At 33.1% G+C, this 18,873-nt stretch overlaps 2 protein-coding genes across 3 annotated transcripts; both read right to left on the bottom strand.

Annotated features, from left to right (window-relative positions):
* Nucleotides 1-902: 902 nt before the first annotated feature.
* On the bottom strand, nucleotides 903-5,389 carry LOC114402324. The gene is made up of 2 exons (XM_028364842.1): nucleotides 4,253-5,389; nucleotides 903-3,506 (listed from the first exon to the last, which is right to left on the bottom strand). Exons 1-2 carry the CDS (start codon nucleotides 5,205-5,207, stop codon nucleotides 1,291-1,293), a joined length of 3,171 nt encoding a protein of 1,056 aa, XP_028220643.1. The 5' UTR covers nucleotides 5,208-5,389; the 3' UTR covers nucleotides 903-1,290.
* A 3,651-nt stretch (nucleotides 5,390-9,040) lies between these two features.
* LOC114403100 (acyl-CoA-binding domain-containing protein 4-like) lies at nucleotides 9,041-17,538 on the bottom strand. 2 transcript variants are annotated; one of them, XM_028365830.1, is made up of 18 exons: nucleotides 17,140-17,538; nucleotides 16,684-16,754; nucleotides 16,332-16,395; nucleotides 16,172-16,243; nucleotides 15,695-15,889; nucleotides 15,523-15,600; nucleotides 15,202-15,303; nucleotides 15,021-15,087; nucleotides 14,468-14,529; nucleotides 13,619-13,758; nucleotides 13,146-13,272; nucleotides 12,954-13,068; nucleotides 11,539-11,627; nucleotides 11,084-11,167; nucleotides 10,800-10,988; nucleotides 10,331-10,471; nucleotides 9,943-10,002; nucleotides 9,041-9,546 (listed from the first exon to the last, which is right to left on the bottom strand). In XM_028365830.1, exons 1-18 carry the CDS (start codon nucleotides 17,281-17,283, stop codon nucleotides 9,355-9,357), a joined length of 1,992 nt encoding a protein of 663 aa, XP_028221631.1. In that variant the 5' UTR covers nucleotides 17,284-17,538; the 3' UTR covers nucleotides 9,041-9,354. The 2 variants fall into 2 exon arrangements, with proteins under 2 accessions (XP_028221631.1, XP_028221632.1); XM_028365831.1 differs by having other exon boundaries at nucleotides 10,812-10,988; nucleotides 17,140-17,536.
* Nucleotides 17,539-18,873: the final 1,335 nt, after the last annotated feature.

The following is an 18,873-nucleotide window of genomic DNA, read 5'->3' as shown; positions in this document are numbered from 1 at the left end:
ATTTATATATGATATAATATATATATATAATAACAAAATAAATATATTAAATAACATATTAGTTCATACAACATATATATATATATATATATTTATTTATTTTTTAACCAGCATATTATCTTTTGTATAAATATTAACATTAATAATAATGATAATAATTTTGAAACTTAGTTTAAATTAAATTATTAATTAAAATACTAAAAATTATTTAATTATTATTTAAATATTTTTCAAAGAAAAAGATTTGACTAATTTAAAAATTTATATAATTTTTTATAATTATAAGAAAAGTAACTACATAAATGAAATATAATTTTATATAATTTACTTTAAATTATTTTTTATAATTTTCATACTTCATAAATAAATTAATTAAAAGTTAATTTAAAAATATTGGAAATAAAAAAATAAGATAATAAAAAGAAAAATTAGAGACAATGAAAAAAACATTCCTATTTTTTCATCCATCATCAATGTCTAATAGTCATAAATTTATACCTCAAGAAACTTATTAAATATGAAAAGATAAATGAAAAAGGAATTGTAATCTCTTACGAAATAGGAAAATTTTATAGAAATAAACATCTGCTGGTAATTGTAATCCGTAAGGTTTTTTTTTTAAGGTTGACATTTTTTGAGTTAATAAATTAGAATACGGCATTGCACTACACACGTCACTAAAACTAGCCGCTCTTTGAAGGATGGCAATGTTATTTATAAGAATAAGAATTCTATTATTTTAACAGATCATATTTGACAGGATATGCATTTAGTTTATTTTTTTATATACACATTTGAAATAAAAAATAACAAATATTATCCAGAAATTAGTTAATGTATAGAGAACATTATTGTTAATTCCGACGGAGCAAGGCCCGTAATGGCTCCAAAGTGTGTGTAGCTATAAAAGGCCAATCAAAGGTAGTCATGCATTGGCATACACTTTCCAGGACAATAAGAGTACGAAGTACATGGAATGTAAGTGGGTGGGCTTCAAAAATGAACAAGCAACCTCATCCGGTAACCAAAAAAATCTCCCCCACCCTCGCAAATGATTCAATTCAAGTAGATGAACAAGAAAACAAATGAAAAGGCAGCTAAATGAGACGCCACTATCAATATGGTAGTACATTTACATTGTGAAGATACAAAAATCTCAAAATAAACGGCTATTGAAGGATTATATTTCTAGGTTCATGCATTTCCTCGAGCAAGTCATTCACAATCCAACTAGCCCGCATTTTTTCTTGTATTGGATTCGGTCTACAGTTGAGTACGGTGCCATATTTATCAAAGTGGATGATAGGGCACGTAACCTAATAAACTCGTCAGGTTATTCACAATATCGTTGCACCTTGTCAGAAGGCTTATCATCTGCTGTGATATATCAACGGTGGGTGCAGTAGCTGATGCGGTCGCGTTTATAAAATTGGGTGTATTTCTGGGTGCCATTTCGGAATTATGCAAATTTTGTTGTGGGATTTTTTTAAACTGAGTAGGAGGGGGAGTATTAAAATCCATAGCAACAGAAGAAGGTGCACCACCATCAGCAAAACTAACACTGTTGAAGCTGTTCCTATTACCCACCATTAATTGCTCTCCCCTACTACTTTCTTCCCCACCTAACATGAATTTTACACGCGGAGTCCCCTTACTACTACCTCCATTACCGGTTCCTTGGCCTAGCTCATCCCCGGTAGATTTCTTCAGTATAGATTTGAGTTGGATCATTGGCTGAGGAAGAGGTTGCTGGGCTGATACTGATGACTGGCGCTGAACCACTGCAGGATCCTTGACCCGAGGTGATTCATTGGCACCATTGTCTCCCCTAGCCTTTGCAGCTTCAGAGACTTCAGATGAAGCATCACCAAATTCACGGAGGAAGCACTTCATACCCACGTTGCCAAATAAGGATTGGTTTGCTAGAGCATATTTATAGGCAGATTGTGCATCAACCTTATGCAAGAAAACAACTCGACATGTTGAGGTCTTCCAAAACACCCGGAGACCTGATTGATCTATTGGCCCAAAACGAGCAAACCTTGCTTTCAGCTCTGCAACAGATGGTAGTGATGTTTCTGGGGGAAACTTGATCACCAGTATGGTGGGTTCAACCGCCTTGGCTGGACGCTCCACTTTCCTGGTCAATTCTGGTTTCACTACCTTGGGTGGAGCCTGGGCCATGGATTCTTTTCCATCTCCTTGACGAGCTTCAGAAGTTTTCTGGCTGCCTGCCTTCTTCTCTGCAGCCAGTGCCTTTATATTCTTGATTTTCTTCAATCTTTTTTCAGAAATTTCTTCTTGACGATCAGAGAGGGCCCTTTTCCGCCCAGCTTTGGTTGGATCGTCAGGCCGAACAATGTGTTTTACAGGCTTTATAAGTGGTGAAGCTCTAGCACGATCATCAGGACTGTCTGATGTCCCAATACTGGATGGAGGTCTTCGATCTTCAACAGCTTCATTCTCTGTTACCATGGGTGGGGATACAGGCAAGCTTTTCTGATAAACAAGAGACCTGAACCGCAAAAAGAACTGCCTAGTAACTGCAGGGATCCCTCTTTTAACACCATGAAAAGGATCCAAAGCAAGAGCTTGCAAATCACCCAAAAGATGGGGCAACTCAATATTAACTTCGGCAATGGAATCCATGGGCATCAGATTACTGGTAGAAGCATCCACCTGCATTGGTTCTGAACGTAAATCCTCTCTAGAAGCCAATCCAATTGAGACAGGTTTTTCAGATTGCCCTGATAGCTGTACAGCTTTTTCAGAAGTAGAAATCTTTTCCAGATGGCCTGAGATAGGTTGTAAATTTAAATCATTTTTCATTTTTTTTTTCCTTTTCCCCTCAATACCAGAAGTTTTGGACTTCAAGTCATTTGCAGGCCGCTTATGAACTTTTATCTTCTTTGGCACACCATCAACATTAAGTTTGTGATGCTTAACTTCACCAGATGTAGCCAGGAATCCCTGCTCTATTTGCTGAAAATCTTCATGTGGTACTGATGGTGTTAAATCTCCATCATTTTTTACATCAATAGAAGTTTTGCTCTCCATATTGGTAGACTGAGATGTCTCATTAACTATGTTCGGCAATGCCATCTCCCCAGGCCTACCCATGCTTTTACTGGCAACTTCCACTGGTTCAACACTCCTAGTCATTTCTTGGGATGCATGACCAATGCCATCTGATTGAACCTGGTCTGCAACAGCTATTTCGCCTTTTACAGTTGAAGCTGCAATGCCTTGGCTCATAAACCCTGTGTCTTCATGCTTCTCCAAAGCCTCGGGGGCTGCTGACACTGCTAAAGGCCTCTTCTGAAGCACATAACTCCCAGCTGCATCAGATGTCTCCCTGGACGGTAACTGGGAGGTGTTACTGGGCTCATCTCGCCGCATAAAAAGATACTTGTCCGTCTTGAAATTGCCCTTAGCTTTTACAGATTTTGTTGCACTCTTCTCACCACCCAAAGTTTCTGCTATCACCATTGGACCACTCAAAGGAGCTAGAATATGCAACCAAAAAAGCATCAGAAAAATGGTAGCATCCACATACTAACCCTATTACAATAGCTAGACAGGCAGCAATCAGCCAGATATAATTCAATCCACACTAACTAACATCCTTTCACAAGCAATTAAATCACATGAGCTTACAATGCAATAACATATCAACAAAGCTCATAAAATGCAAATGGCCGAGTTATCCTAATGCTGCAGCCTGCACAGAAAGCTTCACCTTTCACTCAACTTTTTTGCCAGGATAGTAGGAATACTTAATTACAGTAACAAGTCTCAGTTAACTTAAAAAACTTGCATTAATGTAATCATGAATAGATTATGATTATGACAATTAGTACAAGGGAAACCTAATGAAGAAAAAATAGAAAGAACTGTACCATTTGTAATCTATGGTGGTGGGCAAAAAGATAAACTTACTGACCCTGTTTTGATAAACTTCTTCAAAACCACGTTTAGGAGAATAAAATAAGGAGATAATATGCATTGAGCTTCTGCACAAGCTAAAATCAACTTATCCCCCTTAACTTTTGGAGACACTAAATAAAAAGAGCTTCTATAAAAAAATAGGTGTAAAAGTTGATTTTAGCTCATGCAAGAAACTCAATTCACTCTTTTACTATAATTGCTTATGTAAAAGTATATCCAATCCTGGCCTGAGTATCACAATGTTCACAAAAAAAGCATATAACAACATCCTAAATGGAAAACAAAGAAAAGCATTATAATATACCTTTAGCAGGAAGCCTCACAGGCCGATCAAGGTGATTACCGGCAGAATCCGAAGGGCGCCTCGGCTGCACACCGAAAGCCTGCGCATAAGTTTCATCATACTGCTCAAACACTGCCCGTCGAAAAGCAAACGCAGTGGACCTATTCTTAGTGAAACCAATGCTTCTCTGATCACCACCATGTGGATTCAATGCCAATTGCTTCAGAAAAGAAAGCATTTCCGCAGCTCCAAATTCACTTCTGGCCTTTCTGATCTGAGCATCAGAATACACTCCAGGCTCATAATCCGGCACCTGAACAGAATAATACCCTTCCACATCGGTGGGGCAAAAATTCCCAGGGCCCCTACACCTACAAACCAATCCAAGGCCGCATCTTCTACTGGCCTCATCTACGGCCTCTTCCACGGCCTTCAGGAAGTTTCTAGAACTTATCTGCCGCGATTTCTCTGCGAAATTCGCGTCAAACGGGATGAGCTCCGACGGCTCAAACCACCCGTAGCTGCTGTCACCGAAGAATGCCACCAACACGTGGCCCTCCCTCTTGGTTCTTCGTACTGCGGAAGAAGCAAAAGCTTCGTTGTATATGTGCCCCGGCCACCACGGGTGCGATTTCACCTTCCCCCACACCATGTCACCGATTTCAAAACCGTGCCCTACGTTCCTCGACGCTCCGCCAGCTGCCACGTAATCGTCAAACTCCGATAGCAGCGATTTCACCTCGGAGTTCGAGAATCTTGCTAATTCAGACGTTCTGCTCGACGCGGCGTGGTTGTTGATGCGGTCGAAGCGATCGGCGGTGGAGGATGCGGGTGCCGCGTTGTCCTCCGATGAAACCCTAACCCTAATCTGTTCTGCTGCGGAAAGGGGAGCATCGACCGGTTGGTGACAGTCATCGGGATTCGCATCGCCGGTTGAAACAGTGAGCGCAGCGTGGTTGTTGCGATGGTGGCTCATGAGCGGGCGTGAGGAGAAGAAGCTAATGGGAAATGGAAAGGGACAATACCATATCGCGCGAGGTGGAAAAATCGCAGTAAGATAATAAATGTGAGTTTTTGGATTGGATTAAAGGTTTAAAACCCTAATTGTTGCAGAGAGAGAGTAAGAAATGCATTTTCCTGGGTATTATTTTTTGGGGATCAACTATAACTGAGGAAAATCATTTCCTTCTCACTTTAAAATAAAAACTTAAGTTTTAGTTAAAACATTTTTTTTACTAAAATACTAGTGTAATAGGAGTATTGATTTTATAATTTATGGTTTTTTATATTATTATATTTTTTAATATATTGATCAATTACTTTTAAAAAATTTATATATATAAAAAACATATAAAATAATTATGAATATATATATATATATATATATATATATATAAATAATTTTACATTTTAATTGTATTGACAATGGGCGAAGGAGGCCTAGTCACACATATAGTAGTCTCATGAGATAAATCTCCTTATGTGATCGTTCATTATCGCATGATATTCATTATGCAGATACTCGTGAATTTTTTAAATATTAGCACGGATATTTTTTCAAAACTAAAAAATACTTTAAAATATTTTAACAACCATTTTTATTGTAATTCTATTTATTTTAATATTTTTTAAAAATAATTTTAATTGTTACAACTAAAGTTTTTCAAATATTCTATGATCTACACAATTAAAAATGTTCACGACTAATTCTAAATAAATAATTAAAAATTGTGAACTCCAAAAAAAATATCTCAAAAATTTCTCTAAAATATGTACTCAAATAAAAAAAAAACACTAACATATAAGTTCAAATAAAATTATACTCCAAAACATGAGTACAAATTTTTTTTATAAAGAATATTTACATATTTAAGCTTGGTAAAAAAATAAAAAATATTTTAAGTATTTTAATATTATTTGCAAGTATAGGAACTATGATATTTTGTTATTGCGTTCATCAATAAACGGGTAATAAAGATACATGTCCAGTTATACTCATTACCCTTGAGTACCCATTAAAAATACTCATTTATGCAAAGTTTATCTCTAAACATATGCGTGTGAATTTATTTCTCATTCTTATTTGTGCATATTATTTTCAACTAAATATGAAATAATTTACTATATACTTAATTTTCATGATATTTGAAATTAAATGATAAAATATATTTCTAAATTTTGTAAGTAAATGGTTGAGTAAAAAAAAAATATGAACAAATATTATATATTAAATTGATAATTATATCACTTGATTGGTTTTATTTATTATAGTAAGGATTTTTAAAAGTTAAGACAATTCATAGTTTAAGATACATGTTTAATCAAAATAAATATTGATTATATATTCCTATCAAATTTTCCAAGAATAATTTTTGTTGGAATGTAAATAAAACTAAAAAAATGGAAGAGAAAGAGTGAGAAAAAGATTAGGGATAACAAAGTGTACTAAGATCTTATATATACCTAACAAAATTTGTGCGATGGATAACTATCTACAATATTAGGGTTGGGTATGTGACGGATATATATATCACAATGTTACACGGGTATGGATGTGGTATGAGTATTATAGTATTCAACCCGTCCCACTCTATACCGTAAACAATTTTACACAGTCATCCAATCACTCATGTATGTATATTATTTGTTGTGAACATATAGAGAAAAATTATATGTATATAATATTTATACATAAGTTTTTGAAAAATAATTATATTTTTTTATGAGTAATACTATGAGTCTTTAATCTCTAATGATATCACTATCAAAGAGTGGAAAAATCCTAAATCGCTATGTTAGATGATTATTAGAGAGTGAAAAATCATAAACCTTTAATTATAAATTTTGTTAGGCGATTGGAATATTAACTTTAACAATCGTTATGTTGAATGATTATTTTTAATTTTATGTTTGAGTTATTTATGAATGAATTGTTACTATAATTGTAATAATTGTCTTAATTAATTTTTTTTATTAATTTACTATTATTAATCTTACACATAAGTACGGATTATGGGTACTAATATGAGTATTTTGGCATCCAGTAGGACCAGAATGAGATTAAAGGTGTTACTTTTGTGGGTATGAGATTGAATATGAATATTAAAATCCGGTATGAAGATGAATATTATAGGATTCTATTTAAACCCTACTTATTGTCATTTGAAGAGAGATCACATATAGAATAAATATAATGATACAAAATTATTTGATTGAATTAAGTTTAAATTATGAAAGTGATAGTTAATGTAATTTATTATAAGAAATTTTGACCGTAAAAAAGTATAGTAAATTTTAAAATTAAATATATTTAATGTATCAATTGATTATGAATCAAACATCAATTAATTAGTACTGTTTTTTTTCATATATATATATATATCAATATATTTTTTCGTATAACGGGATTATCAATTATCCTGAATATTATAATATACTAACAATTATTTTATACATTTTTTCATATATTAGCATGAATTTATTATATCAATGTTAATTGATTCCATTTATTTGTTAATTATATTTGTTTGAAATTAAAAATAAAATAATCTTATTTAATATTTTTTTTGGAGGAAATGAATATAAGAATGTTACATGATATCATCCCGAAAAACAAGATGTTCTTTATATAATAGATTATTTTTTTTATAAAAATTAAATTGGTCCTCTATTTATTTAACTTTTTAAGATGAATTATTTATTTATTTATTTATTTTTATTGTTAAAATTTTCAATTTAATCCCATAATTTTTAAAATTCATACAATGTTACTAAACGTTACAAGAAACAACGTTAACTTCTTGTATACATGACACAACAACAACAAAAAAAACACTTATTTGACATATAAGAGATCTTAATTAGAAATTTTAACAATACTTTTGAAAATGTCAATATTATATCAATTTTAAAGATTAAAGATGAAATTGAACTTTTAAAATAATAAAAGAATCAAACCAAACTAATTAAATAAATGAAAGGATCGAATTAGTAATTTAATATTTTTTAACTTAACTCATCTCAAATAGCAAACAAGAGTTATTATATATTTAAAATTTCGATTTGATTGTTAACTTCATATCATAAAATTAAGGTTAAAGAGATGAAAATAAAAAAAATTTAAATAAGAAAAAAATATAAAAATAATTATTTATGTATTTGTTTTATTAAATTTTATTCAATGATAAAAACTCATAAATTAAAATGAGTCTAAAAGAAAAAAAAATACTTGTTTTATAAACTCGTAAATATTTTTTTATACTCTCATGCTTGATGAAAGGTTCAAGTAAAAAAATACTTATTGTAAAACATTATAATTAATTTAGATCAATGAATAATTTTTAAGGAAAATTGCAATTATAATGACACTTTTACTTAATTTATAAAAAAATACTCACCTCCTTTGGAATTATTTTTTGAAGGTTATAATTTTTTATAATGATCTGTCAATAAAAAATAATTATGTTGATTTTAAAAAAATCAATTTAAAAATCAACAAACTTTTATTATAATTTGTAAATTGATGTCATTGCATATATAAATAGAGATTCATATTTTATTATGAAAAGTTTATAAAAAAAATAATTAAAAAATTAGTGTTTGATTAGACAGAAAAAAAATATTTTTTTTGTATTGATAACATTTATTCAAGAGTTAACAACCAAAGGATTGATTTTTGTTTTTTGTAGTTGAAAAAAATTAAGAAAAATTCGCCAAAGCAATAAAAATTCATTTTCATTGAAAATATTTTATGCATGTCTCAACCGTTGATAAAGTTTAAAAAATATATAACAGAAACACTTATCAATGTGATATAGTTCTTCCAAATAGAAGAATACTTATCTTTTCATTCAATAGTGGATTCAAAACAAATCAGCAAATTGGCGGGAAGCCGGGAACAACAACATGCACTGTCCTGAACAAGTAAATAAAATTACAGAATATGTGAAATATGTATTACTGCAATTGCAAGACCCCTACGGGGGGTTTTTCCTAAACAGAAAGCTAGATTTTATTCCCTTCACCAAAAAAAGAATTGAATAAAAAAAATAAGTGTATTGGATGTAAAAATGGGCTAATGAAACTAAATGCAGCATAGTAATCCAGTTAGTTTAATCACGCGATCACCCATCATCTTCTTTCTGGGTAGGGGGAGGAGCACCAGCAAGCCAACCCCATACACCACCTGAACCCTGCTTTTGCTTTGCATTCAGGGCAGCCAGCTCGGATGCAGCTTTTTGCCGCTGCAGGAGCTCAAGTTCCTTCTGTAGTGTCCCAATTGTCTGGAGCTTCTGACTTAATTCAGCAACCTCCACCTGTCATCCCAAACAGTGAAAAAAGAAACAAATCAAATTATTTCATCAATAATAAAAGAACAAACACCAAACTTCTAAACCAGCCTCAGATAGACAAACTAGACCAGGGGATGTCTAGACTGTAAATAACAACAATTCTCCCAGGCAGGTATGCATCACCAAATACTCTCTACATCAAAAGTACTCCTTACCCACAACCCATTCCATTTTTCATTTAGGCAACATAAGTTTTGTGATTTCTTCATTATTCTGAGTTGGATCCACTGGAGAGATCAGGCATACCTTTCAGACATCGTGTACTTTCAAAGTTTCATTTCTCAATGTAAAGATAATAAATGTTTAGAAACACGTTCTCATGATTAAGAGAGGAAGGTTGTCAGAAGCATTAATGATTACCTCAAGTTTGAAACACCTTGACTGCTCAGAAGCAAGCTGACCACGTATTGATTGGAGTTCCTGCATTTTCAGTGTGATAAAAGTGAGGACATCTTGATAGCATTATAGAATAATATTCAAATTTTGTCTATAGATCTCATGCATGACTGCATTCTGCTTATATTTATTAATATATTATTAGAAACACTATTTTCACCATATAACTGAAGTCCTTTCTTAGCCCTGCATAAATAAGGGAGTTGTCATGGCATAGTGAAATTATTAGATTTTAACACCATCATTTACCAATACTTCACCCATGCATTCTATTCGATATGTACTAACAACATAATAGCCCATTTCAACTTTTCAAAAATAAAAAAAGATCTTCAACAATTAAAGTAGTTACCTTGCAAAGGTCAGAGTTACGAGTTTCAGTTTCTGAAAGCTCTTGCTTTAGTTGAAGAGTTTGCAACTTCTCTTTGTAGAGCAATGATTCCAAATCTTCTTTCTCGACCTTTAGAACTGTTATAACATCACCTTTTGATTTCTGCAAGATACCAAAAAATAAAATGGGAAAAAGGTGATTAGCAGGTATTGAAATGAAATGCACCAAATGCACGATATGATCTATGCCTGTAATTAGAATAATCCACACAGAATTTGCAGTAGTTCAACAGTAAAATAGGAATCCACTATCTACAAATGCATTTCCAAAGTAGAGATTTGGAGTTTCTTATGAGCTTCCAAATGATTTTTCATTACTATTTTAGCATTGGTCCTAAGATCAGCAATACGTGAAATATCACACAAACTGCCCAACGACATTGGCTAGATGTGTTGGTCTAGTTAGTCAAGTGAAATAGTACATGGCTTACAATGATACATACTATTGAATCAACACTGTCCATGACAAGTTCCTTGATAATCCCTTTGTGGCCTGCTTCAGACTCCAGATCTCGGGTAGCATTTGTGGCATTATGCGCACCAGAAACACTGTATGGAATGGGGTTTTCTATTAGTTTTGATTGCAAGTTTGATTTGTGGCTTGGTTTAAGGACATAGACCTGAATCCAGCAAACTACATCAGGGAGAGAGAACAATAAAAGAGCAAAATAAAGCAGAAAAGGTCAAGATTTTGAAATAATCTTCAGTTCTTCACCTCATTATTGTAATGTCCATTGTATCCTCCAAATGATACAAGTATGTCTTCACCATCATAAGAGCTTACAACCAAACTCGAGCCCTGTAATAGGAAACTGAAATTTTATCATATCTTAAGCAGACAGCACAAGAAAACTATGTGAAAGGTCTGTGTATCTTCCTGATGAATGATGACAGCATTGAGTTAACAAGGATCAGTTAATCAGAATTTATAGCACAAGCAACCCTGTAAAAAGAACCATATAATAAAAGGGAGAATTTCAGAAACAGAACTCTTGATAAAAACATTTACCATCAAGGGACAATAACCACTAGGAGTGGTTATTTAAACTAATATATTATAAATAATAACCATATCAAGCAATTATTTTTCCTACATGGTCAATATTTTTAACGAGAATTCATTATTTGGAATTCTCCCATGATAAAAGGTCCCTACACAATTATGAATACCTCACTAGCAACAGGAACACGCCCTTGAACAGAAGTTACCACTGACCAAGTCAGTGTAGCCATATTCAACACAACAGTCTCTGAGACCCCTGCAGAATAGCATGGAATATAATTTGAAACGGGGCATGTATAGCAATAATAAGACAGCACAAAAAATGTCCTCAAATCTAAAATCATCAATAAATTTGCAACAATCTAGGTGATGAAGCCATACACATACATAACTTATTCGGTATCTGTTAGTGTTAGGTATCTGTTAGCATTAGAGCGAGTTGGTTGGACTGGGATAATCAGAAGAGACAAAGTAAGTTGTTGCCTATAAATAAGAAGGGTTGAGAAGGAAAGGCATTTTGTCATTTGAGAGGAAATCCAGACCTTTGAGCATTGAGAGATGCAGACCCTCAAAGTTCTACAGTGATGTAATAAGGGGAGATTTTCTTTATTCTTTGTACTAAGATACTGGGTTTCTATCATAACTACACCAGAAATTTCCCTTCACAATGATCCAAATGAAACAGTAATGCTTTTACTTGTAAACTATCTTTCACAATGAACAGTAAGCATTAAAAATTTCCACAAATAAGCACTTCTATCATCACTTCAGTTCATAATCAAATGATACATTAGTCCTTTATAATTGTTACTTCCCTTTATAAGTCATGAATTTATACCTGTTACTGTAACTCCAAAATCTGTTTTAAGGATCAAGATAGAGGAAATTGGCAACTAACCTGCTTCATCTATGGATGAAATATCCAAAACCAGGGGGAAACCAAAGAACCGAGGGAGATAGATGCAACCAAAAGTAAGTCATGTAAAATAAGTGCTTGTTTGAATTTACTCTCTATTCTAATTGTCTCAGTAATAGATTCTGTAGGAGAGGGATGTTTGGATAAAAGGCTAGTTTTTCCCAGAATGCATTTGGAGTGATTCGTTGATTTGCCATTTTCTTAAAGTTAATATATTTACAGATAAAACAATGCATTATGTAGTATCTATGTAAGTTCACAATTAATCACACCAAATTTTTTTTTTGATCCGCAAAATTAATATTATATATTAGATAAGTTTCAATACAAGTTGTACTGTGATTTTTACAATCACCAATGAAGTCTCCCATGTGGAGGTTTGGTTCCCTAATACAAAACTAATCATGATGGATTAAAGAACCAAAACTCAAACATGAATACGAGCATGTGTGTATCTTTGAAAGAATGCAAAACCAATTAACTTTGCAGCACCACCATCAGAAAACTAGTTTTATTTATTTATTTAGTTTGACCTCTAAAAGAATAGATGTCTACTCCGTGAATTGCAAAATTTTTTGTTCATGAACCAAGCAGTATTTTATCAGAAAAATTCATTCCCAAAATGATTTTTTTTGTATTTAAGTGACCAGCTGAAAAAAACCATACCACTCTTATTGTCACCCCCGCCAACAATGAACCAGTTCTCCCCTACTGTCACACCAGCATGTCCAGCACGAGGTGTCGGTATTTCACCTAGCTGTGTTGGCCGGGACCATTCCATCTGTGTAGTTCACATAGACGATTAGAGGAAGATGATTTTCCTGGTTCACAGCTTAATAGAAAAGGCAATGGTCTTACAGTTTGCATATCGAGAACATGTAAATCATTGTAGCAAGTTGCATGTGAACCCCCACCAAAGATAAGCAAGTATCGCTCCACATGAACAGCTGCAGCATGATCAGACCTTGGAGAAGGAGGCACCCCACTGCCAATTAAGACTTCTTTAGCATCAAGCATTAACATGCTTCCTTTTTCATTCTTTCATCTCTATATAGTAATACAAAACCAAAATATACCAAATTCGCCACTCATGAAAATGAGTAACATAATTACCATGCATGAAAGCCAGATTTTGGCATAAGCAGAAAAGTTAGTTGCAAAACAAAGTTAAACTTCAATTTGCACCTGTGATTTTTTTTTGTTTACACCCTTAAAACATTAACATTTCCCAGCATATCAATTAAAACTTCCATACCCATCCCCACCCAACCAAAAAAAAGGTAAAATAAGAAATAAGTGAGAGAGAAAGGTTGCTTCAGGAAACTTCTTACACAGCATCAATTTCATCCCATGTCATGGTTTCCAAATCAAGAATATGTAAATCATTCAATAGAGTTCTCTTTGCATCTTCTCCACCAAAAATTACTAAGCTTGTACCCACAAAGGTAACTGATTGTCCGCCACGTGAGACCTAAAAATCATATATGAAAAAATGCAACTTTAACACTCCATTAATGCATTTCTTTTACTTTTTTTTTTGTAAAAAATAATAAAATTGCACTTCCCTCTCCTCCCTTCATATACACTGGTTTTCTCTCTATTAAAAAAAAACAAAAATTACACTCCCTTCTCCTAAGAGATTGACATGTGTAACATTGTGATCTGTTTTAATGTGAACAAGACATTTAGGGGCTGTTTGTTCCTCAGTGCAATGCTCAACGATATTGGCAACTAAATTTAAATCCCTACTGTCAATTTGAGTACCATAGAAGACACATTGAAAATTTTGATTAAAGTTCCAAAACCAATAGTAAGGTTGCTTAAAATTTCATTTCATCTTCTAAATCCTAAAATCAATAATAGGGTGTTCAAAGTTAGCTACTGGTAACACTGAAAGTTTCAAAGACAGGGAAAATGCCCCTACAAGGCTTGTTCATTAAAATGGACTAAAGTGTAGAACATTTCTATATTTCATGGGAGGGAAGTGTAATTTTTGAAACTAGAGGGAAGGAGGGCATAATATAATCATCTCTTAAGGAATGGGAGTATAATAAGAAAGGAAAAGAAAAGGCAGTTAGGGAAAAGCAAATGCAACTGTTGCAGTCACATATATACAAAATTCAAGAGTTTCTAAGTTTTTTTGGGTTAATATGCATAAAAGAAAGAATAACAATACATACCGGGGGTTTCCCATAAGTCTTCAGAGTTGACCATGTAGCGTTTGGCAGATCAAACACTTTCACTGTTATAATACAATGAACATTTAATAATGTTAAAAATGGAAGCTTAATTGTAATTACAATGAAAATGATAACAATAAAAGAATACAAAAGTAGGGAAAATAAAGCCAATAAACAAGGGGAAAGCACGTATTAATGGATATATAGATTGAATCAACAAAGCAAAATATTACATTTTTATTGTTCAACAAAAATTGACTTCAAAGGGCCAGAAAAATTTGTGCATAAATGTTTCACTTGCATATGTACACTAAAATTTCATCACCTCCCAATTGTCTTGATTGCTTTTCATTAAGGTGAATAAAGTAATAGTATCATGCTTTTTAGTTTTTTTAAATGAAGTAAACCATCAAATTTTGTAAAGCTTCTGTTCTGAAACTCATCTAGAAAAAATTCCTAGATTTCTCATTTCTACATGCTTCAAGTTTTGCACATATGATGCTAACCCCTCAATAGAATGACGAGACATACACCATTATTATCATGTGTATACCTTGTATACTTTCATTAGGATCTTTTGTATGACCAGCAATTGATAGGAGCTTATTTTCCCATGGAATCTATGGTAACAAAGTTTCAATCATTAAAATCCAAAATATTCCAGAATTAGTACTAGTAGAAGAGAAGATGAAGTGAGGTTTTTCAAATGAGAAATGGACTTTTTCAATACAAACCAAGGAATGTCCAGCACAAGGGAATGTTATTGAGGATGAGTCAGTAGATTCAACAACCTCAGCTTCAATCTTCGACCAAGTCCAACTTCTCAAATCTAGAACCTGTGTTGTTTCAATGTAATTCAAAGTATAAATGCACATAATGTAGTCAACTCGAGAGAGAGAGAGGGAGAAGGAGATTAAGAAAAGTTAAGCTGTAAAACCACATGATAAACCGTTACTTAAGCCGAAATTAGTGGTTTGAGTAAACCTTACAAGATATATTCACTTCTTAGCCAAAATGTATACTTCATGCAACAGAGATGTTAAACATATGCTTACATGGAGATCATTAAGGTAACGACCATTGTGGTTTCCACCATATATGTACAATTTATCTTGCACGACTGCAGCTCCATGCTGAACATATAAAAACACAGTAGCTCAGCAAAAGGAATAAATTGATCGAACCAGAAAAAAAATAGCAAAACAAGAATGAAATTTATATTTTGACCTCATATCTGGCTTTTGGACGTTGACCAGACACTGGAGGTGCAACCCATTGGTCATATACTCCAACTGAGCCAAAGCCTTCAATGACAACATCCTTATCCTGAGTTCCAACATGACTTCCATTTTCAGTGGAAATGGTTTTTATCTCTGGATACGTGTTTGCATTCTCAATTACTGGCTCAACTTTGGAATTGTGCTGTAAAACCAACACAATACAGTGGAAGGGGGAGAAATTATGTTAACAGTTGCGGCAAAAGTGGAGAAAACATGTTCCTATTTCATTTATCTTTATGTGACTACACAATACATTAATTCAACTCTAAATATCAAATCCTAAATGCTGTAAGAATAAATCAGCAGATAATTTACAACAAAATCATTCAAATGACTAAGTTGCACGAGAATTGGTTGCATGTCTGGTGGGTGAAAGGAAGAAGACTCATCATTATATATAGCCTTGGTATTTGGTAATACATACATTCATTTGCACATCAACAACAGGGTCTAGAACGGAGTTAGATGCTCTTGAATACCAACCAGGATCTTCTTCCTACACAAAAAAGGAAAATAAGAATAAAAGAAATCAACTACCATATACAGAGGGAAAAATGTGAAATAAAATTAAGAGCATGCATGACCTCCAATATTTTAACAAAAAGGCGCATGGCTTCTGTGGAAGACATGTTTCCAAGCTGGTTCCAGCTGCATCAACAACGACTGCTTTTAATGATATTCTCAATGAAACAGAAGCAGGAATGCAATAGTGCAAATTGATAGAATAGTATAAAATGAAGTGTTGATAAAAACTAATGCAGTATAAATAACAAAATATGAGCATAACGTATAACTGTATATAGCATGGAGAAGCATGGTAAAATCTGCATCATGCATAAATGCATACGTTAATAGAGTGAAGGGATGATATAGAAAAAATCGCAGAGACTAGAGAAAGCAAAGGAAGCTTGAATGTTTAATTTAAAGAACACAAACCTGGCCCATTTGCTATGCTCCACAAGTTTCCATGAACTGGGTTCTGGGACATTACAAGGTCCTATACTAGCCTGCCATAAGAAATCAAGCATTAAATTTACACGTAATCCTCACGAACAAAAACATACATATAATAATAGCACATCAAACAAAACAACAAAAACGTATTCGATACGAGGAAGCTAAAATGGTTGGCAAATCAACATTTCATCAGAACGTATGCAATTGCAGGCTAGGCATATAAGATCATTGAGTCCTGGAAATTCTTTACATTATTACTGTCACATGAATTGATACCATCGAAAAATTCCAGATCTACCAACAGTCGCCTTCCAACAAAGGCGGCTATTGATTAGAAAATAAAAAAATGGAAAATCCATACACGTTGACGTGAATTGGAGTTGGGAGAAGTGAAAATGCGGGGAAGGAAGAGATCTTGAATGTTGAGTAGGGTACCTGCTGATAGAGGCTGTAGAGAAGAAGAGCGGTGGAGTTGGAGAACTTGGAAGTGAGAGATTTGGTGGATCCGTCGAATCCAACGTAAGAGGCCGCGGCGTAGAACCGCTCTGGGTATTGCAGACCAGAGCTTGCTCTCGCCATCAAACTCACTCCAATTCTCAGATCCTACTACACTTATATCAATATGAATATGATGCCTCGTTCTTTTTGCGTTGCTCCTTCAGGGAGTGGCGTGAGCAAGGTGTGATTAATATTAACTAGACGTTATTGCAAACTTCGCAGATCCGCCATAATGGGCCAAATTTCTGCATTAATCCCCTAAGGTTTCAGTAATTGTAGATACTTCCATTGTCCGAGCTTCTAGTTTTTAATTTTAATCCCCTAAGGTTTCATGACTACTCCTCCGCAGTTTCGTTGGTAACCACTAAAAAAATTATAATTATTTCTGCATCAAACAAATTTTAATATTATTTAAATTTAATTTCAGTATATTAATCATTTATGTTTTAATCATGGTGTCTGTTACTTGATTGTTTCCGGAAAAAATGATAATACTATACATGATCTAATATAATGAGTTTACCGTTTACTGTTAACATTAATTTATATATATTATTAGTAAAAATTATTAAAAGTGTAAGATCTCATGTAATAATAAAGTATTGTAGAAGATTAGTTTTCCCATATAATGATACTTGCTTTTCCATTGAAAGAAACTGTCGGTGCAAAAAAATAATAATAGTAAAAAGAAAATATATAATGTATGTTTGAAAACAAGTATCATATTGTCATATTGTTTTTTTCATGTTGAGTTATATCCAGAGCAATTGCTTTTTTCAAGTGTGTCAATAACACCACTTGGTATCCAAAATATTGTTGGGGTTTAATGCTTTTCATTGATTTGCAATTTTCACGTTTTGGTTCACTTTTAAATTTTTATTTATTAATTAACGCCAATTCAACTAGCTGTTGAACAATCCTTGATACTACTTCTTGTTTGTACGTGTTGATGTGATTGATATTCAAAATAATGTTTCAGGCAGATCTTCTATTATCATATGGGTATGAAAATCATATAAAAGCTTTTACGCCTCATGTACCCAGAAGTTGCCAGTGTCTTCTTATGTCTGCAACATCAAGGTGTGCTATTTATGGTGTTGCTTCCACTTATGATATTTTCATGTTTTCTGTCATTTTCAAATCTCTCTGACTCTCTAGCTAATGAGTTACACACACCTTTACACTTCAATAGCTTTATATAAAATGAGATTATCATTGATCTGGCCATTGAATTATTATCATATATATTATTTGAGTCAAATCCAGTAAAAATTGAACAACAATAAGTTCTTATTTTCACATATTTAAAAAAAAATTGATTATGTTAATTTTGATGTGTATAAATGAGATATCAAATAACTTTGGATTAATCTAAAATTTTGCACATATTATTGAATAATTTAATCTGATGGAGTCTTGTGATAAAGTTATCTAGTAAAAAGTTATTAAATGGTGTGGATGTGTAATATAAACTAGGGATAGTAGTGCTGCCATGCTTGGTTGTTTTTCTGATAATCTTTGCATCAAACATGCGCTTTATGCTGACTTAGTTGGGGCTATGATGGCTATTGAACTTGTGTTCAAGAATGGTTGGCAAAAGTGGTTGGATTGTGATTCTCTGCTGGTGGTTAAAGTGTTTTCCTCTGATAACATTGTTCCTTGGGATATTAG

The sequence above is a fragment of the Glycine soja genome, chromosome 20, assembly GCF_004193775.1.
Source record: "Glycine soja cultivar W05 chromosome 20, ASM419377v2, whole genome shotgun sequence".
Taxonomy (NCBI): Eukaryota; Viridiplantae; Streptophyta; class Magnoliopsida; order Fabales; family Fabaceae; genus Glycine; species Glycine soja.
This window is presented reverse-complemented; position numbering and strand designations above follow the sequence as displayed.

Coding starts and splice junctions, on each gene's coding strand:
- LOC114402324 (XM_028364842.1), bottom strand. CDS start 5,207: ATGAGCCACCATCGCAACAACCACGCTGCGCTCACTGTTTCAACCGGC. Junction 3,507..4,252: donor TGTGAGGCTTCCTGCTAAAG/GTATATTATAAT, acceptor TGCATATTCTAG/CTCCTTTGAGTGGTCCAATG.
- LOC114403100 (XM_028365830.1), bottom strand. CDS start 17,283: ATGGCGAGAGCAAGCTCTGGTCTGCAATACCCAGAGCGGTTCTACGCC. Junction 16,755..17,139: donor TCTACAGCCTCTATCAGCAG/GTACCCTACTCA, acceptor TTCTTATGGCAG/GCTAGTATAGGACCTTGTAA. Junction 15,304..15,522: donor GTTACCTTAATGATCTCCAT/GTAAGCATATGT, acceptor GAAACAACACAG/GTTCTAGATTTGAGAAGTTG.